The sequence below is a fragment of the Aulonocara stuartgranti genome, assembly GCF_965226115.1.
Source record: "Aulonocara stuartgranti genome assembly, chromosome: 7".
Lineage (NCBI taxonomy): Eukaryota > Metazoa > Chordata > Actinopteri > Cichliformes > Cichlidae > Aulonocara > Aulonocara stuartgranti.
Genome location: NC_138945.1, coordinates 24,724,564 through 24,752,031, shown reverse-complemented (window position 1 = coordinate 24,752,031; position 27,468 = coordinate 24,724,564). Strand labels below are relative to the sequence as shown.

Below are 27,468 nucleotides of genomic sequence, written 5' to 3'. Positions count from 1 at the left end.
CATTTAGCACACAGCAGGGGACAGTATCCTTCAGACAGGCTCAGTACTGGAAATTCTCAGCTTGGATTAAGTGAGAGTGACACACATAATGACCGCTCTCTTGCTGTGAGTTCAGTGGACAGCTACATGCACTTTTCACAGGTTAAAGGGCGTCTAACGCTCTAAAACTCCAACAGATAATGCCATGAGTCCAGATCATGTCGATAAACAGCTTGAAAGTAAAGCGTACATTGTCGTTCACAGCTTATTTGAGTGGATCCAGTGCGGAGGGGTGGGGTTAATTTCTCAAGACGTCAATCTCATAGGTCACAAGGCTTTTAAGATAGGAAGAGATCAGATAGCACTGAAAAGGATATGAAGCAGAAGCATCTGAGAAGAAAACAGTTTTCCCTTGAAGTGGGCGCTCAGTGAGGGTGACAACCACTGCTCAGCTGTGAAGGATTATGAGCAAAAGAGGATTCAAAATGAGGCCGGGGGGGGGGGGGGGATCGCTTGTCTATTTAATTTGAAACCAGATTTTTAAAACCATCTTTTTACCTTTTTTCTCCAAAGTGTACATTGCTTTACTGTGAAAAGGCACAGTGGTATAAAATAAAGACAGAAGTGAAGAAGTGAAAACAAATACGAGGCTGTTCGCATGACAACAAGGAAATGGCAGCTATGTGCTGTGAGGTAAGACATGGCAGAGAGATAATTAGCAGTCTGACCTTAAGCACTTAATCACCCTGAACCTGCAGACAGCACGCTGTTTCTCTCCTCAGCCCTGACAGCGAGCAGCAGCAGAAGTAGAAGCAGCTCAGAAAATACCATCAGCCACTTTTCTGCAAGCAGTCTTGACCAAAGCCATCACGCAGTGCTTAAACAAGCTTTGACCTTTTAGCATTTCCACCGCTTGCTTTTTAGACGGGACTGATTGAATCGAGCTTGTTTATGTGAGGCACGCTGGACTGTGATGTGCGGTGCTGCTAAAAACCATGATGATACATTTAGTGGCTCCTCCGGTCGGGATTTGGCGTTTTCTTTTGGTTGAAAGGGGTTCGGCACATTTAACACGCCAGTTTCAATGGGTGCTGTTATGGCACCCACTGAAACTGGCACACTTTCACAGGAAACAACTAATCCTGATTTCCTGCTTCCACGCAGGGGACATGCTTGGAAAGAAAGAGCTCAGGGTGAGGGGCAATCATAAACGCTCAATCACCACTACGCCTGATTGTGCGGGTGTGTGTGTGTGTGTGTGTGTGTGTAGCTTCAGGACAGAGATTTCATTAATATTAGCATAAAAATAATCTGGAGGGATAAACCATTTTTAATCATACAGTGTTATGTCGATGTATACATACGTATGGGTTTTTCATAACCTTTTTCCACCCACACGCAATCCCACTCGACGCTTTCTGCCACTTTAAAACGGGCTAATCTTTTTCCCGTGGTCACACTTGAAGCCATTTCCCCCAGATTAGAGCAGGGACCTCATTGTTTTGGAGCACTTTGAGTTAATCACTAATTTATGGGCAAAACAAGCCCCAGAGGCAGGGCTGAAACAGGAGTTGGACAGGCTCATTGAGTTTCCAAAACCACGGCTTCCAACCATTTCATGCCCAGAGGGAGAACATAAGGAAACAATTACAATGGTTGCTAGATACGATTCCCAAATGAGATAAAACTAAAATAAATAAAAAAATTCCATTTCATTGTTATTATCCATACATGTTGGCAGAACTGCCAGACCAAAAAAACTAAACAAAAAAACCCCCACAGGCCTTTGATGTTAGGCTAAAGACTTATCTTGAACACTTTTGTGTGATAACATGTTTACGAGTGTCAAATCCTCAGCAGGAACATGGCACTGAGAACTGGCAGTTAATTACAGAACAGCGCTTCTCAGCAGGCATAAATACTTGTTTACCACACCAATAATCCTGATATTTAAAATACCTTAATAACTAGGGACGAAGCTCAGAAATTCAAGAACGCTTTTAAAAGCCATCCCTCTGTTACCATGACAACCTCCTCCGTGCACTCACTTGGCCCAGTAAGTCCAGTCATTAGAACCATGTAATTAATTGCTCCTGCCTTCATTCATCTGTTTAAGACGAGCCTCTGCAATCGACTATCTGCCTGTTAGAGCAAACGGAAGATAACTTTATGGCTTTTATTTATCTTTTTGGTATTTTATTTTACATTATTTACATGATTAGAACCCAATTATATCCTGGTGTGATTGATTATTTCAGTTAATTCCCAGCTTCCAATTTTATTATAAAGCAGACCTACGCCATGCTTTTATTGTGACTCAGAGTAGCTGCGTGATTCAAAGTTCAAGAAAACTCATTTGTCTTGTAGCTCCATTCATCTTCTGTGTATAAGCAGTAATAATATCAGCAATATAGTACTGTACAGAAGTCGTGATTCATCCCTCATGTCTTTATATTTCATAAAAGTGTAATTTTTCAAGGGAAATGTGAAATAAGTGCAACAGTTTATTGAAATACATTCAAACATGCTTGACGGTCAGTAATACTCGGAATGACCACCTTTATTCTTCGGCACAGCCTGAACTCTCTTATTCGGCTTTCTTGTCATTTCTTTAAGCCGTCTTCGGGAATAGTTCTCCGGGCTCAGTTGAAGGACAATCAAAGCTTATCTTTGGATGTTAGTTTCCTTTTGTTCTGTTCTCTGTCAAGATGATCCTACACTGCTTTTTTCCCCCTATCCTGACATGCTTTTAGTAGCAAAGTGCCTTAAGATACAATTTAAAACTGGTTCTTTGCCAAGCTGGGGTTTTTTTGTACACGCAACACTGGTTTTTCCTTTGATTTAGGCTCCTTTTTATGCTTAAATGATTCATAGGTAACTGTTAAGTGGCTTAACAGCATATAAAAACTGAAAATGATCAGATACAAATACTGGACTCAAAACAACTGAGAAAGCAGCCAATGTCTAAAGTAAAAATTTTAAAAGACCTTCAGAAAGCCTGGAGAACTATTGCTGAACGCCACTTCAGGAAAATATAAAGAAATGAGAATCGGCTAAAGACTTTTAGCCGATTCTCATTTAGAGGATTAGAGGATCCTCAGGGGGTCCTTTTGTCCCTCTGTGGGGGGATACTCCCACTAGGTTTATATCTGGGACTTTCCACCATTTGACCTTAGAACTGAAGAAGCTTCTCGGATGAGAGGTGAAACGTCTTCAAGTAACTTAAAGAAGTCCAGACGCTTTTCTTTGCAAGCTCCTTTGACTACGATGACCTGGATGACTGAGAACCTTCACAGGCTAAAGACTTTTGCACACTACTGTATCTCTTTAAGGATCCCCTCTCTAAAAGCCCATTTCCTACTTATTGGCTTTTGCAAATAGAACCCTATACTTTTCAATCTCAGGCTCTTGCTGTGCTTGAGATGAGCATATAAAGACATATGTACAGAGTCGACATCAAGTCAACACAAGAATAGAAAAAAAAAACATTTGAAATTAAGCATTTAGAGCAGCCTGAAGTCTTAGCTTTAGGTTCATAGTGATTATGTGTACTTTATTTTTTGAAACTGTGAATAATCAAAGCATACATAAGGAAATTCATAACGGCTCAGCTTTACACACACTGACTGAACTCAGTTTAAAGTTGGAGTGATTAATAAAGAGGGCATTAAAAAGATTCACAATAAAGTTTTAAAGTTGTTCTAAAGTCACCGGCAGAGTTATTTCAGGTGCCCCCAGTTCAAGAAAAGACATCCCATTCATTTTCCCTACAGATAATCTTTGGGGACTCAAAGCTGGCTCACCTCTACTGTAGTTAGAGTTGATTCACTGTCTCAAAAACTAACAACAGTGCAGAGACGTTTTAACTCCAACTGCAATGGCGAAAGAGAAAACGCTGCCTGTGATTTGCTTCTTCTTCTTCACAGCGGTAGCGGCTAAAGCTTTTATTGTAGTGTTTAAAGCCACTCGCCATGCCCAACAGAGCTTCGGATTTGAGTGCTAATTCTCTGCGCTTCACATCGCAGCGAGGCACAGGAAAACGCTGACACCGTATGCTCTTAAATCTCACTCACACTAACCTCTCTATTCACAGGCTTCTTTGGTAAACACAAAAATAAAAACACTCAGACACTCATTCGCCTCATTTTCACGAGCCTCGCTCTTTCCACGTCAGTGCTCCCTGGATGAAGGCTAGGTACTCACAGAACAGAGTAACCTCAGGGTTTAACACTTGGTTATGTGTGCTCGAGGAGGCTCTGGCCAAATACTTCCTTGCACCAGTGTCATTCCTCATTTGTTTCTATGCCGCTTGGGCAAAGTTTCCCCCTCTCAAAGGCGGGCCGAGTGCAGGCCGGCAGCGTGGGAAAAAAAGCATTTCCAGCCCCGGCTTTCAAGCTGAGATAACAGCGAACATCACAGCTCTCAATTACTCTCATCACATAATTCCTAACAGTCGTTTCTCAGAAATCTTTCGCGTTGGTTTGCGTGGCCGGGAGCTCTAATGGCCCTGCACCTTCCATTTATCGATGGCTAAAAATGAAAATGGCTTTCAAAAGCACAGCAGTGGCTTAATACTGCCCCCTTTTAACTTGATCCAACGACTCATTTAAGGAAGAAGCCCAGACCACACAGACTGAGCTCCCATCAGTAGTTTATTCCCTGTGGCTGCGCTTGAAATGTCAGGCTACAGCTGGAGGGTGCTGCACCACGCACAGTGCAGTGCATAAAACTGAAGGGGGGTAGAGGGGGGTGGGTGGAGGCCCTGCAGGTAAACAGGATGAGAAAATGCATCCCTGTTTCTGCCTGAGGCAAACCAGGCCCTTCTGTTCCAACATTTAGCAGACAAGCGCTCCACTGATTCCCAATTAATATTTAATAACAGAAAAGACAAAGGGGTATTTCACCTGGGGAAATGAGGGATGAGTAGATGGAGCTTAAGAGGGAATGAATTTTTAGCATTTCAAATTTGAATATGGTTGGATACACACTGCTTGGCTACAAGTAAATAAGGAAGACATAATAATTAACTGCGCAGTCTGCGACACCACAGATTTCACTTATTTTGGCTGATTGGAGCTTGTATTGTAACTGTATACAATGCACTTAATTGACATGCCGCCCCCCCCCCCCCCATGCTGTTAGTCTCGTTTCACTTTTTATGGTACTTTTAACTGCCTGGAGTTTGGTGACCTCATTAGACTCACAGCATGACTCTATAGAAGGTCAACCTGAGGAAATCTAATTATCAGAAATAAATGAGAACGAGACGCACGAGAGTGCACAAGATCATGCAAACAAAGAAAACCGGGAACATAATCAGTCAGATAAGCTAAGAAACAACTGGGAAACACTCACTGGCCATTTAATTAGGTACACTTGCTAGTACTGTGTTGGACCCAGAAATGCCTTAACTCTTCAAGGCATGGGTTTAAGAAGGTGCTGGAAACATTCCCAGAGATTTTGGTCCATATTGACATGACAGCATCACACAGTTTCTGCAGAAGTGTCTGGCTGCACGTCCATGGCGCAAATCTCCCATTCAGCCACATGCAAATGTGCTCTACTGGATTCGGATCTGGTGACTGCGGAGACCATTTGAGGACTGTCAGCTTAGTGTCAGTTCAAGAAACCAGTCTGAGATGATTTGATGGGTTATCCTGCTGGAAGCAACCATCAGAAAATGGGCAAACTGTGTTATAAAGGGTTTGACGGTCAGCAACGATATTCAGCTACGGTGTGATGCTTAAACAATGCTCAGTTGGTAATCAGAGTGAAGTCCCCCCCCCACCTTAAATCAAACAAAAGTGGTGTCAAACAGGGAGGGGGGGCAACTTCACTCCAATCAGTGTGCCAAGAAATTACCGCCTACAACATTACAGCACCACCAGCAGCCCGAACCACTGATACAAGCCATCCATCCTTTCATGTTATTTACATTAGACTCTGACCTTACCATCTGAATGTCACAGCAAAATCAAGACTCATCAGACCAGTGCAGTTTCTGTAGCCTCAATTTCCTGTTTTTAATCAACAGAAGTGCATGAAGTGGTGTTTAGCTGCTGTAGCCCATCTGCTTCAAACTTTCATGTGTTGTGCATTCAGAGATGCTCTTCTGTAAACCTTGGCTATTTTATTTATGGTTACCCTCCTGTCAGCTCGAAGCAGCCTGGCTGTTCTCTTCTAACCTCTAAGATCAACAAAATATATTTTCACCCAGAAAACTGCAGCACACCATTTAATTTCCTCTTCTGGACCATCCTCTGTAAACCCCAGAGATGGCTGTGTGGGAAAATCCCAGCAGATCAGCAGTTTCTGAAATACATCAGACCAACAACTATATATTAAAAGTCACTTAAATCACCTTTCTACCTATTCTGATGCTCGGTTTGAACTTCAGCAGGTCATCTTGACCACGTTGCTGCGATGCGATTACCTGATTTGATATTTGCAGTTGAACAGGTGTATCTAAGAAAGTGGGCGGGTGATGAGAAACAGACAACCGAGCAGAAGTAGGCTTTGCAGGTAGGATGAACCAGTGGAAGCGAGTTGGACAACTACACAAAGAGCATGAAAGCAGAGTAAACTACATAAAGAAAATAATAATCATCTCATTTAATCAGTTAATTGAAAGAAATCTAATCATAAATTCCACTCCCATAGATTCAACACTCAACCTTACAGCACATGCCGTGCAATCATTCAAAATGAAGGTCAAACAACACCCACACACGAAGCACCTTCTGCACAGTGTGAGCATCATTAGTAACCCTGTATGGGCGATTTGAGTCACTCTGTAATTTCACTTTGTCCACTCTGACCTGCATGCATTTGCACTGCATGAGCACGCTGATTACAAGCTTTTACAATTAGCAGACATTATCATCAAGTAGCCCATTACTTTAATTCAAAATGCTCCACAGTACCTGGAATCTCAGCGAGCGCTGCTGAAAACAACCACGTGTGATCTTTACGAGCACTTTGAGCCAACAAGGTCAAGTAGAACGTGACTTTTTTTTTTTTTTTACTCCCAGTGTGTCGTGAAAAACAGATACTTTATGACAAAATGTCTTAAATGTGTTCGATAGGACTCACCTTTGTGGGTGCATGACTGCAGCGGTGGTACCGGCAGCAGCAATGGCGGCGGCGGAACATCGAGGCTTTTGGGTGTGCAGGCCAAATGCTGCGACGAGAAGTTTTGCCGTCTCTGGATACAGGCCAGCATGATAGTTCACTAGGGCTGCGCACAGCCTGGGTAAACCTGCTAGAACAAGACAACAACAAAAAGAAATCACATGATTTTACACTTTGGTTAACACTTAACACCTGATAGACAAAACCACACAGACATATCAGTAAGTTTTAGAGACTGTACAGTTAACTAAACGCTAACTCGCCTCTGTCCACAATGAAAATGTTAATGTGGGGATGTTTAGCAGGTATACTAACATCTGCTAATTAAGGCATCAAAGTACAGTCAAGATCAGAAGGAATGTCATTAAAATAACCATCTACCATCAATATTTCTTTGAATAACCACTGTTAACTTCACAGTCCCTTTAGACTTTACAGGAGACTGAATCAGCCAATTGGATGACTCTGGAAAATGTGAAGGGTGGCATCAATTTTTAACTTTTAACTATATTTTCACAAGTTTTACAGCTTTTCCTACTAATACAAACCTTCCCAATGGTCATTCATAAGTATTAGATTTCTGTAATTTTACACATTTATTACATACAATTTAAGACTAAAGAGTTGTGCTGACAGATATCTTTCATTTACTCCACCAGCATGCAGAAGAACTGACACGCGCTGTTGAAATTGCACTAATTTTTCTTATATTAAAATATCTCAGGGATTAAATGTCTAGTTACATTTCTGTACACCGACAGACGAGGGAGTTTCACCGGTCGGGCCAACAGAAGATCAAAGTAGCTCTATGTGGCCCGCGATGTAAAATAAGTTTGACGTCCCTGCTTTAGAGCACTGGTTCTCAAACTGTGGAGCACAGAGCCACTGCTGCCAGAGCCTTGAAGTCCAGGGGTAAATTGTAAAGACAAATAACAAAACATCTTTATTTAACTAAAATTCTACTTGGATTCTTTGCTGATTGATAAAAAGTGCGGCATGTGACCCTTTTTTTCAACATCTGAAGCAAGGCATACCAGAAAAAGTTTGAGAACCACTGCTCTAGAGGGTTAAAATCACATTCACCCAGAAGATGTTGAGAAATATCCGTAGTTACTGAAAAATCACACCTGCTCAACATAAAGATTTAGCCTCTGACCACCAACAGCTATCTGTTCCAAAATTCAAGCTAATCTTCAAAATAGATATATGTATTTTTTAAAGCAGGTGGCTGCCTTATTTGTGCCTGCGGAGCTAAATGTAATCACTGGGTTTCCTTCTCTAGGGAAGATGAACAGTTGTGTGTAGTTTTGTGGCATCCCATCTATCAAATAGATGGGCTAATTATTCCTTCGATTATCCACAGTGATTTTTTTAACTTCAAATTAAAAGCATCAGGCACTGCTGATGGAAGCAAACTGCAAAGCTTCCTCGTGGACATTAAAATCCAATAGGCGTGTTCTTTGTAAAGCGCAGATCTAAATTTCTGCAACCACTCGGATCCTTTTACCATATTAAAATTCAGCTGCCCCTCGATGAAATGCAGAGACTGTAAATTTAAGAAAGTAATATAATTTAATGATGACTCCATCTCCTTCCTCTGCTCCTTCCCGTTATCAACCTTGCTTTCTGCCTGTTGTGATCACAGATCATTTACAACCCCTCCTGTAGCCTCGGGCCGCGTGTTTCAATTTCTAACCGGCTGAGACCTTGGTTTCTTGTTCTATAAATTTATGACCGTATTGATCAGCAGAAAAAGCCAAAAGCAGCTCGCTCCCTAAAATAGGCTGCGCTGTTTGCAGTGTTAAGTACTGTCAGAGGAAATGAGAGCCTGTGTCTGAACAAGACTCGCCAAAGCCACAGCCACAGCTGTGCTGATTGAAGCAATCACTCTAAAAAGAGCGAGCTGCGCTTTGAGGAAATATTTCAGCGATAATCGCATTTGACATTCTGTTTGATTATCTGAAAGAGTCAGCAACTCTGAATGCCAGCGTTGCAAAACTAAGAAAAAAGAAACCTCAGGCTATCGTGCTGTATTTGTATCAGGTAGCCCATCTCGAAGACAGACAACTGCTGTCAGTTCAAAATGCCGCAGAACTATTGGTATACTAGTTAATCAATCTGGTGATTACAAATTGAAACACTGTATTTTTCTTAGATGTGCAGTAGTCCCCAAAATGGCTACTTACGAGCCTGCAGCATGTAGCTTTCAGATTGCCCTTTTTCTTTTTTACTTTTAAGGTTCTTCTGGATTTTTGTTTTGATTTCTGCCTCAGGGTCTGGAGGGCAGCTAAAGCAAGTCAACCACATAACAGCATGTTCAGCAATGGGCTGCAGAAACATGATTACCTTCGCCTCAAAAGGAAGAAGACGGAGTGGATCTTGTGTTACTCAGGTGCCAAAAAGAAAAAAAGATTCCCCCACTCCCTTCCTCCACCCAACATCTGTCCCTCGGTGACAAGCTCACTTCAAACTGCTCAGCGCAACCTGCCTCATCTGAACACACACATCTGAAGAGCTAAAAGCCTCGGTATGCCTGGATTCCATTTTGAAAATAATAGCAATTTCACAACAACCCCTCCATTACTACACATTTGTCAAGAGGGAAATACTGAAAAGGCAGAAGGAACACAAGAGAGAAAATGCACGTCTGGAGAAATCCCTTCACAAGCAGAAAATGAGACATGAATTTGGAATACCTTCCATTACTCCCATAATTTGCAGCTGGAAGAAAATGCATCAAGCAGGGCGCTATATTTCAAAGAGAGGGCAGCAAGGACTTGACAAAAAAAGTCACTGAGAGCACAAACTTAAATCTTAAAAATAGTCTGATTATCCACGAAATAGAAGAGAAATGAAAGTAATGTCAGAATGCATGATATTATCTCAAGCCCTCAAGCAATTTCATCCTTTTTATACAGACACAGTTTTGCTTGATGAATCTTTTTTATGCTTTGCACTTTCTTATGATATATCCTTCCTTTGTATTTTGCTTCCAATGAGCGAGTCTGGTATTTTTTATTTAAGAAGTCTTTAGGACTTGTTCTTTGGACACTTTCTGCTTTTTAGTCTTTGCTTCTGACCATCTGCAGAGTAACATTGCTTTCTTGTTCATTAAGCCACTTCAGAATGACCTTTGAATTATTCGAGCACAAAAAAAGGCACTTAACTCAAAGGATGAACCAGTGTTGTTTTTACACTTCACAGGCAACTTAGCAAAGAACCAATTTTAAACTCTTTTGTTAGGTGCTTTCTTATTAGCAGCCTGTTAGTTGAATCTACAAAAATGATAACACATAAAATAAATAGTATTTTTGCATATCTACAGCAGATGAACAGCATCTGAAAGTCATTAAGAAATAGGTAAAAGATCCTGCAAAGACCTGACACAGGACCTGAGAGATACATCTGACCCGACAGTTGATCCAGCTACTGTTCACCAAAGCCTCATCAGAAACGTTCTCAGTGGAAGGATGGCTGTCAAGAAGCCATTCTTAAAGGGAAACAGGGAGAAACAGCTGAAGTATGCCAAATTACACAAAACGTGGAGTGAAAATCAGTGACATCAGATCTTATAGACTGATCTGTCCAAATTTTTAATTTTTAGTTCAAACTGACACTGGGGATGCCAGAAGAAATCTACAGCCCTCTGCAAAACAAGGTGGAGGCTCTATCATGGTTCAGGCTGCAATTCAGCCACTCACGGCCAGAGCTCGTGTCAAAACTGATGGAATTATGAACAAAGAAAATTACTTTCAAATATAATTCCAACATGCAGTACCATTTAGAAAGCATCTGATTGGCAGCAGCTTCATTTTTAAGCAATGACAATGATCTCAAACACTGCCACTGCATAGAAAAAAGCAGTGTGAAATCATCTTTACACTGAACGCAACAAAAGGCAGCCAACAGCCAACAAGAGATATGAATGTGCTTCAAGAAGCCTGGAGAACTATTCCTCAAAGAAATGACAAGAAAGCTTGCCTAAGAGAGTTCAGGCTGTGTGAAGAATAAAGGAGGTCGTACTATTACATACATACTATTATATTGACTTTTAAGCTGTTTTTTCCTGCACGTATTTCCCATTTTCCTAGAAAAATATAAAGAAATGAGGTGTGAATTAAGCAATATGTGCGACTGTCTGCTCCATAATCTACAGTATTTATGCATTCAGATATAAGCTACTCGAGCGTTTAGGTCTTCTGACTCTCAGGCGACATCCATGCAAGTGATAAGCAATGTCGTGTGGCCCACTGAGGACCTGACAGGGAGATAAAGGCCTTGTTTTTGCAGCCCATCTAATTGTCCCCCATGGTGCTCTGATAAGGATATGTTGGCGGACAAAGTCGTTTTTCAAGCCTTTCGCCTTTGTCCCTGTCATACTGTAAAATGCTTCATATTATAATGTGACGTCTGTCAGCACAAGGCATTTTGGGAGATGATGAGGTGAGGTGAACTTCAGTATGGTTGTTTAATTTAACAGACAGTTTGCAGATGATTCAAACTGAATTATTCAGGCATCTTGTTATTCTTGAGATGACTACACCAAAGCAGCACCATTTATATCCTGACAATTCACCGATTATAAATTCATTCCCTGAGATAATAAGGTTTCGTATGCATGATAACCTAGACAATGCTACTGCATTATAAAACACATAAAAAGGCTTGTGTTCTTGCTTTACCTGTTTGGATGTATAAAGCAGCTGCACAAGAACATCCATCAACGGAGGAAAAAGCCCTAAATTATACACAGGCTCAGACAAGAGCATCTGCCTGACCTTCTGGAGTCTTTTATGACTTTGCACAGCATTAAGGGTCAGAGCTGAGATAGAGGCAAATTGCACAAAGAGCCTCCTTCTCAACTAATGTCAAATGCACAAATACACCATGCACGCTGGCTCCACGCACACACTCACGCTGCCACATTTACACTCACACCTCCCTAACCGAACCATCTCAGCTACCGTTAGCAGTTCTCAGGATCTTCTGTAAATAATTAGATGATAATGAAAAAGACGAGCACCCTTTTCACTCTGCCAGTGGATTAGCACGGGTGCTATGCTAATACCTTTCCTTCTACTCAGAAACTGCAGGCAAGCAAAAGGCAAGCAAAAGGCAAAGAGAGAGAACAAAAACCCAGAAAAGAAGGTTAAATGAGAATCAATAAATGACTAACAAAGAGCAATTAGTTATTACAAAAGAGAAAAAGCAGTGTCTCACTTTGAATAAAAATGACAAGGTCCATGAATAACAATCCACTTATTGTATAATTAATTGTATATTATGTATGGCTTTCAGAGGCACTGCAGGAACCTGTCTAAGTAATGGAGACCAGACAAACCTCACATAGAGACAGAATTAGACAGCAGTGTTGCTGCAGCTGCTGAATTCACGCACGCACACACACACACACACACACACACACACACACACACACACACACACACACACACACACACACACACAGATCATCCATCCCCAATCCCTTCATACATTTTTAATAGAATCTATTACTTCTGGATTAACCGATAAGAGCTGGCCTGGTTAAATTCTATAATAGTTTACATAATTGGTATCAGAATAGCATACAAAAGAGAGCCATACTTCTCTTTTCACATTTAGTGTAGAGAAAGCAAAAAATAAATAAATAAAGGAGAAAGGAAACAAAGGTTCATGCGCGGGATAGCCAAACAACCCGAAGTCACTCTGCTTTAGTAGCAAGAACACTTTGGGCCTGCGGCTGATAACAATGAGCCTCATTAGCACCAAGATTAGTTCCTGTAAAAGGCTTTACAACAGTGTAAGAACGCATTTCCTACAACTTATTTATGCAAGCACAAACTTTATGCAATTTATCATGTATAATATTGCGGCAGATGAGCATTCGGTTGGATGTAACTTATGCAGCATTATTAGCCAGGTCAATAAGTCACTGGGAAAATATGATTAATATTAAAATGTGAGCTATAAAGATGTTTACAGCCTTTACCCATTCACGTATCTGCAGTTATTTTTCCAGTCCTGGAGGTTGCTGTGTGCCCTCTACTTTCTTATGTAAATCACTTTTTCCTTCTAAACACAGACTTTTTTTTTTTGCAAATCCCACAATCATACAATTCAAATGACCAAATTTTAACCCTCCCTTTATCTAATAGCGACAACATTTTTTGAGCACAAGTTGACATTTCTAACTTCCAGAGATGTGTCTGACTGATACAAGATTTTTAAGATAGATACCAAATACTGATATGTCTCTTCTTTACTTTTAAAATATTTTATATAACAGGCATGACAATACCAATAGATTGACCAGCTAATATTAAATAGCTAACACTGGCCCACGGCCAAATTGCAGAATCCTGAATTGAAATCTATGGAAGAGTTCTGCAACAGCAAGGATGGTGGTAGAAGTATAATTTACAGGGTAAAAAAAACAAACAGTTAATTCAACTTTTTAAAACTACATTTCAGGGAAAAGCAATCAAACTTTTCAAGCTTTGTTTTTCAGATTTCACTGGGTGATTTTTATGTGTAGTTTGTATTTATGTCCTGGGACCAGTGAAACTGCTGGTCAACAAATGACCAGACCTAGTCCACGGTAGGCTCGAGGTTCTTGAAGGACTTTGATATAGAAACAGACGATCTGTGAGGGTCACCGTTTTTCTCAAACAATTAATCATTTACTTTTCTGTTAATATAGGTCATTTCTGTCTGTATTTAATCTACACGACACAACCTATACACATGTAGAATTTTGCTTTTATGCTCAGCTTTCATTTGTGCAAGCATGAAATGCTAGTATTAGGGAAAAAAGGTAAAAAGAAAAAAAAGAAGTCTAAATACTAAATTAACTATTTGGAAAACAGTAATTCTGACATTTTATACATAAAGATGTGAAGCACAAATTCAGCCACGAATCTAAACCTTTTTAAACAGCCTTTTTTTTTGAGCAGGAAGCCTTGGGCTGACCCAAAATGGTCTATGTGCACACAGTGCCAAGGTAAAAGAAACACACTGCACACTGGGTAAAGACTGGCCAATGCCAAAGCAGCATTAGAGGCTAAACAGAGCTTTATCTTATCTTTATCCCAGTATGCACACTTGAGACACACTGTCAAAGAGCTATGGGTATGCAGCCTGGCCTTTAGAAAACCCTGACTTCAAAGATAACAGATCGTGAATGAGAGTGAGCTGTAGGTTTTGTGGAGAGATAAGCTATTTTGTCAGTAGATGAAGACTATTATTTTAACATGACATCTGTTTGCCAAACCGTGGACAGGCAGGATTGTTTTTAGTCTTCCAATTCCATGACAAAAAAGATAAAAATGAGTTTATGTTAGACAAACAACCTTCTCCCAAGTCCTGTCTCCTGGCTTCTTAGTTTACTGCTAAATTGTAAAGGGTCACTGATTCCTTCAAGCCATTAAAATTTCGGGGCAAACAAACAACTCATTAAAAACTGTGGAGAAAATGCTGCCTGTATGGTTCTTATGCGGGAGATGAACCTAATGAGAAGCTTTCTGCCATGCATCACAGAAACATTAAAATGCTCTATGAGAAAAGAGTCTTTGATCTTTGGTTCAGCTTATAAAGACATCATCTCACCGCCTTTCTTTAGCCTTTCTTTTCAGACTAAATGATGACGCATCAGTTCAAATTTGGCTTTACATTAATCAAAAATAATTACCAAGTAGCAGTATGTAGACAAAACAATAACAACCTTAGGAGGGCTGGTTCCCTCCTCCCTAACCTCAGGAGGCCCAGTCCTTAACCTTCAACCCACAGCCCACGTCTCACTAAGCCTTCATCCTGTTAGAATTAAAAGACCAATTAGACAAATTTCAAAAGATGACAGGCTGCTCATAATTACACCTGACATCTCCTAGCAGATAAAGAGCTGATTACAAAGGGTGCACAGGAGAAATTGCTAAGCAACAAAACCACTGACATTATCCCAGTGAAATGGACAAGTTGAGTGCACAGAAGACAGATGACAAACCAAATGAAAAAAAATGAAATAGCACCGAGTAAAGTGCCGGACCAGCATGTGCCACCAAACAGCCTCGGTGCACTTTGGCATTGATTCTTGCTATTCTTCCAAGTCTGATGGTTGTGCAAAGTACTTACAGTCCATAACGTCCCACAGGTATTTCAGTGCTTTGAAGTCAGGCGACTGGTAAGGCTGTAAAATAGTTTCTGGATCAGAAGCCAGTCTGGAAATTGGTTAAATCTGAACTCCTTCTACTAACCAGCAGGGGGCGACTCTTCTGATAGTAGACAGCAATTAATGCGCAGCCTACAAAAAAATCGCCCCAATTTTCACTTCATTTATGGCTTCAGTAAGCACTTTTCTTATGCGTTTATCACCCCAGCCATTACTTTAAGTCTTACTGGATACAACACAGTGTTCAATTTGTAAAGCATGGGCTTATTTTGAGTAGAAAAGACAATAAAGACAGGGCATTGTAGGGTGTGGCTACTTTTTACTGGAAACACAAAGAAGAGGACAAAAATCCCATCCACATCACAACGGGGCCACTGGATCCCTTTACTGTAGAGGAGAAGGGATCAGGTTTTGTTTGTCACCCATCCATATATTTTCCAAGTCATCTGCTTCATGTTATCATTCCACATCCATGGACTGATACACCACAGAAAATTCGCTGTACCCTGAAAAGTCAGTCAATGGATGACATAGCAGAAAAAAAGGACATGACCTTAATTAGTCCTTGCACTTGCCTGAGTAATAATCTTTCAAGAAAAGGTCATTCTCCTAGCGAGCAGCTCCTTCCATTCAGTAATTCGGTAGGCCTGGAGATTGAGCCAGCCTGAGGAAATTTCACAATAAATCAGAGCTCAGCTTCGCTCCTGAGAAAGCAAAGGGAAGCAGGCAGCCAAATGACAAATCCCTTTTCCCTCACAGAGCTGGAATTACTGCTGGGGTGTGAGATGTGAGATCAGAGGGAAACCCCCATGGGGGTTACCTGCACACTGACTGCTCCTGATACAATGCAAATTAAAAGCCTCTCGAGCAAGTTCGGACTCGGTCAACACATACTTCAAACACGCAAACACCATGTGAACACGTAATTACAGCTAGTTAGCTGAAAGTAAGATTTTCAAACTGAAGCTTTCAGAGAGAAAAGAAAAGCGATGGAAATGAGCAGGCGGCAATATTTTCAATACACTCTGACATTATAATAAATAAAAGGCCAGAAAGTCATAATTTAAATATGTTTATAGGAAAGCCATAAGGAAGAAAAACGACCCAGAAAAGCCTATTAAACTAAACCCAGGGGAGTTGGCATATATTTCTCTTTTGCTCTGGAAACAGCCAGAAGAAAAAGAAGATGATAATAAAACACCAAATTGCTGGCTTTTCTTCTCTGCCTCTGGTGCTAAGCTGTGACACCCCATCTCTCTGGGTAATAAAGGATCTGGCCCAAGCAGGAAAAGCATGCAGGGTAGAATTTCACACCTGGCCAATAATCTTTAGGAACTCCGCTGCGGCTAACCTTCAACCTCGGCTGCCACCGGTGCAGTGAGGTGCGATGATCCCACCTCCGGCTTCTAGACAATAGAAATGGAAACCTTCTGAGGCAGCCATGAATGACCGATAATATACTTCAAAGCACTTCCCATATCCACTGAGATGCTGACATATAAAGCGCCTTTCAAAGCCTTCATCCCATTCATGGATGTGCCGACTGATATTTACTTACACCATAACGCCTCTATAGGAAAAAAAGACTAAAAATTTAAAAATGTTTTGTGTCTTGAAATAAAATAAAAATCACGTGCCTCCTATATTTTCTACAATTACTCGTTAAATACATGTTGGAGCTAGTAAATACTATATATTATTGTTTAAGACGAAAACAAATGAGCGACCTCCGCTCTGATGAATGCACACTGGCCAATAGATATGATACACAGCTATAATGATATACAGTAAGGGCGAGACGCTCCTATCCTATTAGTGCGCACTGGGCATCTTTCACCAATTCAGCGCTGTCAACCTAAAATCAATGCTGGCATTACACGCTGAAGCGCCCGTACGAACCTTATTTCCTTTCTCACTCCGTTATTGTTAAATACTACACACACACACACACACACACACACACACACACACACACACACACACACACACACACAGAGACATAATTAGAGTAGAGGCAGTCTGACTGGCACAAATGCATGGCAAACTAAATTACTGAAAAAAACTAAAAAACAAACATTTCACAGGAGTCCCCACAGAGGAGATGAAACATTATTATAGAGGAAAAAGGGGAAACGTGATCGATGTCTTACAGAGTTTTGTCTTATCATAAGGCTTGTTTATCTTTGGTTCGCCACGGCTGATTGGTTGTTCTCCTGCTCGGAAGGCGTATTTCCTCTGCAAAAGCAATCTCGCCACAGAATTCGCGATGAGCGCCTGAAACCCCGGGAAGAATATCCATTGATAAAGCTGGCTCCGTTAACTGCACTTCCTCGACATATTCGCCGCTGGTGTGGGAGATAATTTCACCGATTAGGTTTTCCTTGCCATCGCTTGCGTATCATGTCAGCAAGCCTAACCGAGCCGTGTGAACCACGGAGAGTGATGTCGGAATGAAAATGAGTCCTCTGCACTGTTGAAACCGGCTCCGGGCCAATCAATCAAAGCTTCATTTGAATATTCCCACGGCTCGGCCAATCGTGCGCGAGAGAGGGCGGCCGCTGTCGCGATCCCAAACCAGTCAAAGGAAGCACGTTCCCGTTTAGCGGAAAGATTTAAAGGGGAAGAGCGTCCCGTGTGTTGGCCCAGAACAAATGTAAGTTTTCGGTCTTTACACAAGCACATCTGATCGATCAAGAGAGCTACACACCAGGATTCCAGACGGGTTTTTTCTGCAGCTTATCCAGTTAGCAGTGCTTAATCAACCCTTTATTAGATTAGGTGTTCAGGAGGAGAACTGCAAGTAGGTGTCCTCTGTCCAAAAGCTATATATTATACACCTAGATTGTTATTCACGGGTCATCTATATGGTGGTGGTTTAGAAACTAACAACCTGCAGCTATCACTAGGGTTTACAGAGAATAGTCTGAAAAAGAGAAACTATCCTGTGGTATTCCTATGTGGCAGTTCTCTGGATGAAAATGCCTTTTGACATTACAAGTCAAAGAAAAGACTGATTCAAGCTGGTAGGAAGGCAATAATAACTCAAACATCCACTTGTTACAACCACGGCATATGCAAAAGACCAGCGCTGAAATCACAATGCATCAAACCTTGAAGGAGAAGACCACACGGGGTGCCACTCCTGTCAGTAGAAGACCGGTAAAATGTTGCATGGTCTCAATTTCTGCCGTAACATTTAGATGGAAGGGGCAGAATTTGACGTGGACAACATGAAAGCATGAATCCATCCTGCTTTGAATTAATAGTTCAAGCTGCTGTTGGTGGTGTAATAGTGTGGGGGATACTTTCCTGACACACTTTATGCTCCTTGGTATCATCTGGGCATCATTTAAAAGTCACAGGTGAAACAACCCTATGGTAGGCACTATTTTGTACTTACCAACATGTTGTACTGGAGCAAATACAGCATCTCACATTCTCTCTCCGTGTCTCTCCGTGTCTCTCTCTCTCTCTCTCTCACACACACACACACACACACACACACACACACACACACACACACACACACACACACACACACACACACACACACACACACTATTTTCTTCAGCTAGACTATCACAAACCCAGAACACATTCAGCCTTGCTAAAGTAACATGAAGACAACTGTAATGTATCTGTGAGTGTATAATGAGCTTATTATTACAAAGTCATTGTGCTGTCATTATTGTTGTTAGTTTGTAAAGCTATTGTAGGCTATTTGAATAAGACGAAACTACTTTATGGTGTCGGGGATTTTCTAATGAATGCATCTGAATGCATCTTTTATACATCTGAAACTGTTCGGTAACTTTAAGGTAAACAGAAAATACCCTTTACTTAACACTGTCAGGTAATGACTGAGAGACAACAGATACACTGTAAAATATGGGAGAATATCACAAACTGTAACCTTTAAAAAAGTCAGGACTCATCAGTTCAGAGATAAAAGCCTGTTTTCAACATAAGCTCATGACAATCTACAACACATCAAAGAAGGCGAATTTAAAATGCACAGGAATACATTTCCAATGCAAATAATCAGATTAATGTACCTGAAGCATTAGCAAACTAATTTTACTACTATTGCTACTACTACTACAACAAAGGTTGAGACAACTACAGCTGAGTTGTCTCAGGAGCTTGGACAGAAAAGCGTCTGGACTCTCACAGCTGAGTTATTTTGCATTTTCACTGGGACTGTCTGGACTGATGGCTCATATTTTTTTAACTGTTAGTGAGGAGGAATTTACTTTTTGTTTTGTTTTTGTTTTTTTTAATACCAGTTGTATTTGTCAGTGTAAGAAGATTTTAGTTCGCTATGACTGCTGGATCGGAAACGTTGAAAGGTAGCACTCGAGTGGTGCATTCTTCTCCTAAAATGCTGCCAATAGCTACATTTAAAAAGCTGGGATTAACACAGTTTACTGCGCTGAATGGAGCCATCGTTATTGCAGTAATTCAACACCAGCAGAACTGTAAGTTTATTTGAAACCAGTTAATCTAGATCTTGAAATGCAAATATAGATGTTGTAGGAAGTGGAATAACAGTGTGTGCCAGACTGTGTTTCTGCTTTATGTTATACATTTTGCTCCCTGAGGTACACATTTAAAATTAGAGCATTTATCAGTATAATAGCCTTGTGTCTTGTTACCCTTAAGGACATGAGGTATATGACATATTCAGATAGAAATGACAATCAATGCTTGACTACTCACCCAGCCTAAATCTAATCATAGTGCCCAGTGGCTGCCACAATGAACATGCTGTAAGTCTAATGACATGACTGCATGAGGTGATTGCATTATAGAGGGGAGGTAAATGTACCTGTGCATTTTTATGTGTCTATGCAAGTGTGCTTGTTTGAAGTATCTAGAGATTGTGTCAAACAATATAAGCCTTTTACAGTGATATAACATAGTAGGAAATGTACATGTGTAAGGGATTAAAGTAGGAGTTTAATATTATTTAGCTGTCTCACTTTCAGGGCCTTGGAATTGCACATCATGGCTCAGTGTCACTTTTTCACTGCTCACTGCAACATACAGGAAGGAGGGATTTTAAATGTTTTTATTACCACGTCTTTTTTGTAATGTGGCGAGGAAAATGTCAGGAGTGTTTCACCGTAAGTGTCTCTGATGAGTGAACAAGGCATTTTAAAGAAACAGTTATAGGCTTGGCTACCCCCCATGATGCAACGAGTACCTCTTCTCCTGTGAATTATAGACCACATCTGCATGTCATTAAAAATGTTCCTCTTTCTTCCATAGTCTGTGCTTTGTCCTTGTCTCTTTATGTTCTCTTCTGTTAAAGGGAATTCTTTCCCAGTGTTACCTGGAGCTTGCTCAAATAAGGTTGTCTAATTGTTGGGGGTCATCTCTCTAATACTGAAAGGTCTTTTGCTTGTAATATAAATCACCTTAAGACCCCTGTTGCTTTGAATTGGTGCCATAATGCATTAAAAATCAAATTGTTTTTTTTCTGCTGTTCACCAGAGTATAAAGAGATTGTTGTTTGATTTGGGGTTATAGCAAGTAACACTGAATTAAAGACTAAACTAGCACACCCACACAAGAAAAAAAAGAATAAAGTTAAACAAAAATTGTGCACATTAAAGTCATTATCTTGTCACATTACATGTATACTTCAGAGGATATTTAAAGTTGTTCCAAAACTACAATATTTTTGTTGAAGCTAGCAAAGAACAAGAAGCAATGCAATGAGCATTCCTGTGATCTTAACTTTCTAGCTTTCATGTCTTAAGTGTTAATGTTTTGGTCATGCTTTAAATTAGTCCTTTGTGTATCTACAGTCCTCTCCTTCCCTTTTCCTTTGTTAGATCCTGCTAATGAATCCTCTCAGTTGTTTTTCATGTGTCAATCTCCTCATTCTGGAATTCTGCTTTTTGTACTTTTCTACGTTTACAATTTTGGTTGGCTGGATAGATGGATGGATGGAGCTGTCAGTAAAGGCAATTGTTGGTTTACTTCACGTCATGTTTTTCACCTCATTGTCTGCATCCCACCTGCAAGGGCTCAGAGCCCCCACAAGTGGTGCCTGTCGCAAGCAGTAATCTAGGTGATGATTAAGTTATCATTTTGAAACATACCATCTGTTGGTGGGCTACAGGTAGATGCCTTCGTCCATTTTTCCAGGTTTAAAGTCATTATTATCCCATGCTAGGCTATAACCAGAAACTGAAGAAATGGTACACCAGATTATAATAGTATCAATATCTAATGGATCAGGTGTTTCCTCTCTCAGCTTTTTAATATTTGCAGAGTACATGTGTCTTAGTCTTAGTTCAGGAATAAGTTAAGATGATTCAGTGTCGACCCATGCTGGGTTGGCTTTAGGGAGAAGTAATACATTATAGTCTGCAGCTGTGCAGCCCAATAGTACCACTGAAAAACAATGTAATTTGCCAGGTATAGCAATGTTAGTTGTAGCCTGTTTCATCTATCATTTCACAATAAAATTGTCACACAAATGCCAAAAATGTAGTAAAGGAGGAAAATGGCAAGAGCAAAGATTTGGACCAGGTACAACAATTTTGGAGGGGTATTAATTTCTGCCCCTTTTATTTGTTTAACAAAATGAAAGAAAATTTAGAAAAATGAAAATAATCTGGAAGTTGTAATTATACCTCAAGAATACCTCGAACAGCATCTTCAAATGGAGCTATGCAATGTGTGCATCTGACCAGTCTTAACAGCAAAGATATTCGTGTGTGTACCAGAAATATTCTTGTGTGCCACAGCAACATAACAATGGGTTCTGTGGTTAGTTTAAACAATAAGGGTGGCAAAGCTACTAAGCTACTAATATTAAATGCTGAAATAACATTGTTATTCAGAGCATCAAGCAGGGCTATCTACAGTATCCTTTTCTACATCTACTGAGAGTAAAGTTCTATCTTCTCCATCTGTTGTATTCGTGCAGTACGTTATATTAAGAGGCTTGAAAGGCTTGCCTCTTTTAAACAGATGCATTTTGATCGGAGTCAGTAATGCCTACAAGAACACACTCTAATCTTTGTGCACAAGCTGGCAATATGAATCTACAATGTCACGAACATTTCAAATTCTTTTCTTTTCCATTCATTTTCTTATTTGCTTATCAAATATGGGGTCATGGAGGGTGCTGGAGCCTATCCTAGTTGTCCCGGGATTGCATCTTGTACAGTTCACCAGTATATTGCATGGATAACAGAGCACTTACACCTGTGGCCAATTTAGAATAACCAACCCGAGAACATCCAGATTTCACAGAGATGCCAAGCAAGTTGGTGGATTCAAATCGAGGACCTTCTTTTTGTGAGTCATCAATGCTAACCACTGCAGAAGCGTGCCACTGCTTGTCACCATGACAAGCATTACACTTTCATGTATACAAGCCCAGGAACGATTTTGAAGACTACTTGAGGAAAACTTTAGCAACTATTTAGAGACATTGTTGTTTTGTAACTTGTTGTAACTGTAGTGTGAACATACAATATATTAACTAAGTGGCTGTTGGGTACAGTCATACTTTTATATTATTACCACCACCAAATCCTGTCACATTTGACCTCTGATCTCTTCTTCAAGGTCAGTAGACTGAAACTGAAAGTCAAAGAGATAATAATGCTATACAGAGCTATTTAAAACGGTTTCTTTATACATTTGTTTGTATTAACAACATTTATAATATATGACACCCTATCCTATATGAGTCAACAGTTTCCGAATGTCTTTGATTGCTGCCAGTAACTTCTAATGGCCTCTAAAGACTACAGAAAGTCACTGCAACTGGCCAAGAAATAGTCCTGATCTTAAGCTCCAGTAAAACCACAGCTTGTTATATTTACACATCCATTTATCTGAAAATGAGATCTAACGTTAATAAAGGCTACCCAATTTCCTTGTATGCGTTTCCAGCAAGCTTTAAGGAACTGACTTTCTGCAAGTATTTTACCCAATATGTCAAAGTCTGCCATGATCCAACACAGAGTTTTCAGTGTTTTCATTTCCAGAAGTCGAATAAGATGCCAAAGACCATTCTAGATATAAATTTGTCAATACTTAACACACTCCTGCACTCAGCACTGTATACACTAATCAATCAATTGAAATCATATTCACTGCAAATTAAAGCCTTTCTAAACATGCCATTTGTTATTTCCTAAGAAAGATATACACCATGACCAAGATTTAGAGAAGACATACTCTGACCTGCTGTTACGGCAGGAATATTGAATTGTTTCTTGAGAGCTGCCGGAGTGTCATTTTTCAGTATGAATGAGGCCTGCAGATGGGAAATGAGGTTACCATGCCAACTGATGTCCCTGTTTTGAGCAGTGAATTTATAGATGGGAAATAGTTTTCTAGTTAATCACAGGCCGCTAAATTGAAAATCCACTTTTAGTTCGTGCTAAAGACGCAAACGATGTTCCTCTGTAGCTAAACATGGGATCCTGATCCTGAAGTTGGCCCCATAACTGCTTGCAAAAGGATCATCCAGAAATCCTAACCCATTATCCACCACCAGCGTGCTTTCTTAAGAGAGCATAAGTATAGAGTAGATGTACATTACTCTATTCATGAACCATTTGTGTACTGTATTTATTCTTATTGTATTCTAATTTTTGCGTCATAACTTTTGCACTGTCCACTTCCTGCTGTGACAAAACAAATTTCCCACGTGTGGGACTAATAAAGGTTATCTTATCTTATCTTATTTTCTATAATCTAGCAGTCTGGATATAGTGTATATTTGCCTACTTTATAAGAGCCTTTGACAGATTTAAAAAACACTCTACTAAACATTGTTGGAGGCAAAGCACATCTCCATATGGCCTCCACCAGTAAGATAGAGCACCACAAAACGTTTACTAATGGCTCAAAGAATTTATCCAGCTGCCAAACTCCAACAGATCCCAACTCAATCAAGTATTCATGAGAAGGACCTAAGCTAGTGAGAGGGGTAGAACCCCCACCCCACCACCCCACCACCCCCACACACCCTTCCCAACCCTTACCTAACTCAAGCCTAAGACCGATGTCTGATGTGACTCTAAAACCTAAAAGCAGAAAACGAGAGTCAAAATATGTGACTCCCGGCAAGAGCAAGAAGAGAAAGATGTTTCAGAGACAGTGGTAACTCAGTGAAAAAGTACAGCAGTTTTGAAAAGTACATTTTATTGTCAGGTGTTGTTGTTTGCCCACTAAAGCTATCCTTAAGCTCACTAAGTAAATGACAGAAGTAGTCTGCCCACCTCCATTAGCAAACCACAGCATCAAAGCTTTGCTACAGGTTTGCACTGCGCTGAGATTTTATGTAACAGGAAGTTTCCTGCACTGTTTACTGTTGCTGTCATTACTTGTTCTTATCCTTTTCATGGTTACACTCTTTGTTTACTACTGTCTACTGCTGAATTCATCCAGGAGGGGGTTACAAGCTGGTGGACTCCTTGTGCCAGTCCCGAACACAGATAAATGGGAGGGTTAAAACCGGTGTCAAATCAAATACGTGGATCCATCCGCGGGGGTGACCTGCTGGGAAATAAGGCAGCATCTAAAAGGACCTTTAAACTGTTGAATTCTTCCAAAAGACAAACATTTCCTGCCGCAGTAAACATAGCTGAGTGGTTAGCTGCTAGATTTCTTCTCTGAAGTAAGTCTGTGCAACAAAAACAGTGTACCAGTCTTGCTCGAGAAAGTCAGCGCAATGGATTAATTTAGACACATGACTATTTTGGTTTATTTGCACCATAGTCAAAGTCTATTTTGGTAAAATTAGCCCCTGGTGAAAGACACCCACAGAGATCCTGTGTCAATGCCCAAACTGGTCAGAGTCAAGATACAGAAGAGATCTGCACATTATTAATATTGTGGATGATCACTTAAATCTATCTTACCAGAATATTCTTGAGTTATCCCAAGACTGGATGCATTATGAACCGTTTCACTGAATAATGACTCATGTCAGGACTAAAGATGAATTAATATGAATTTAATTACACAGACTCCCCTTTAATATCTTTAAAAAAAAAAAACTAATTGTTCCTGATGGAAATTTTGTTTTGTTTTGTTCTACCTTCATTTATCCTTTTCTATTTACTGCTAAAATTATCACTGTCATTGTAGTTAGAATGATTTCTTTTCTTTTGATTTAATCCAGATCACCCAGTCTGACCAATGAAATTGACTGGTTTCTGTATAGGCAATAGGGAAGTGTGACATTAACCCCATAAAGGATTGTATACTGATGTTGTATTTTTATGTGTTGGCGCCAAGATAATGATGATGTTAAGAACTACTTGGGACACAAATATACAAATATGTATCTATGTACAGTATTCTAATGTTTGTAACCATACAGACATCTGCTGAAATCACAGCATCTAAACTAAAGAGGCTGGATAGCATCAATCATGTACATCACTGTTCTCTGTACACTCATCCCTCTATGTCCACATACTTTCCCATTGGTTGTTTTTTATATACCACAGAATCAGAATAAGGAAAAATAAGTTTTTAAATATGTTGCCCCTTTTTCTATGGAAGGAGAAGTGGTTTGTCTGAGGGAGTTTATGCCTGTTTTAAAGGAGGAAAACAGTTATGTTATAATGTATGCTTTTGTTGTTTTGTTCACTTTCTTATAAAATTAACAAATAAAGCTGTCATGTGTGCCAGTTGTATTTGTTTATTTAGTTATATTTATTAAAATCTCTGCTGCCTTCTCACTTTAAATAAAGCGTTTCAGTCTGGGTGAGATTTTTACCTGATTAAATAAACAGACATACAATTATTAAAGGCATGAAACTGCAAGCACACCCCAAACAAAAAGGCCTTATTGAAGAATAAACAGAAAGACTAAAGTGAAACCTTATAGGTGGTTAGATTTTATCTTTACACTGTGATCTCATAGGGATGAGACTATAATATGGTAGGCTTGCTCCATGATGAACTGGCTAAAATAGAACTGCTTTTGGTTAGTTTGTTGAACCGATTCTGTTTTGGCCATGTCATCGTGTCATTTTAGGATGTCAAGCTCTTCCTCTTAAGACACTCATCATCATAGCAGAATGAGCCTGGCAGTGACAGTAATAAAGAGCTCCATCTGTGCCTGGCAGGCAGAGGCAAATGAACTAATTAAGGTCTGGTGAAGTCTCCTCTTTCACCTACTGGCAATGGCAGCCATCATCCACGTCGTGATGAAAAGGAGAGAGTGCAAGGGTAATTAAATACCAGCGGGGGCCGCGGGGCAAACCTAATAACTCTCTATAACAAGCCAATAAGAGACTTATTGCTTAAGGGCTTGCACAACCCAAAGCACGTTAATAGTGAAGATGATCACTTACCGCACATAAACATTCAGATGGGTTGTTGTTCCTGAGAGAAAATTGACCTTGTCGAAGATATCTGCAGCAGCGAAGGGACAAAGTACAAAAGGCCTTTTATGCTTCTGTTTATTTGCCACAGTGCTCACGTTGACTCGAGTCAAGCTCCTCATGTTAACTCAAAAATGCTTTTCTGTGCTCAGAAGAATTCATTCTTATTGCAGCAGGTCGCCATCTGCTGGCATTAGAATGCTTTTACAGCCATGTTCTGGTTTTTTTTGTATCCTGCATATAGCATATAACACTCATTGTATTTGTGCATTTGGAGCAATGCACTGATGTTTAAAGAAAAAGTGCAATTATTGTCAGTACTGTTAGTGTTATTTCTCACTGAATTGGGTGGGGAGCATTTTAATATGGCACTGTCAATATAAAAAGTCCATTCCTTAAATTTTATGCCAAACCAATTCACAACCGGCCTTGTTTATTGCTCTCATACCCATCCCTAGTGCCCATTAGTCCTTTCCCCCGTCACCTAATATGCACAAACACAACCAAAAAGCAAGGAAACAAAAGAAAAAACATTCTTTTGTTTTCAGTTTTGATATTGCAGGTACTAGACATTTCAAATGTCAAGTAGGACATAGATTTATTCTAATTTTGTATTTTTCCATATTTTCAGGTTTTGTACATAGTTTAATTTCAGTATTGGCCAGAGTCAATTTTGCCATTTCACTTTATTAATTCATTTGTAATATTCTTCAATTCAGTTCAATTCAATTCAATTTTATATAACAGCAATCACCGGAAATGTTATTTATATTGTAAGGTAAAGAGCCTACACCGAGTATATCAGATGGACAGCTTAGG

At 40.0% G+C, this 27,468-nt stretch overlaps 1 protein-coding gene across 4 annotated transcripts in view; it reads right to left on the bottom strand.

Moving 5' to 3' along the window:
* LOC309709867 (protein FAM222A-like) overlaps positions 1 to 26,788 on the bottom strand; it is a 32,351-nt gene extending 5,563 nt beyond the window's left edge. Inside the window, exons 1-2 of one of the 4 annotated variants that reach the window (XM_082538769.1) lie at positions 26,620 to 26,788; positions 7,072 to 7,240 (exon numbers count right to left, since the gene is read on the bottom strand). In XM_082538769.1, the coding sequence (XP_082394895.1) occupies positions 7,072 to 7,201 (130 nt within the window). In that variant the 5' untranslated portion in view covers positions 7,202 to 7,240; positions 26,620 to 26,788. Of the gene's footprint in view, positions 1 to 7,071; positions 7,241 to 17,424; positions 17,783 to 26,619 lie in introns of those variants that run through there. The other 3 variants (XM_082538770.1, XM_082538768.1, XM_082538767.1) reach the window with 3 other exon arrangements.
* Between the last annotated feature and the right edge of the window lie 680 nt (positions 26,789 to 27,468).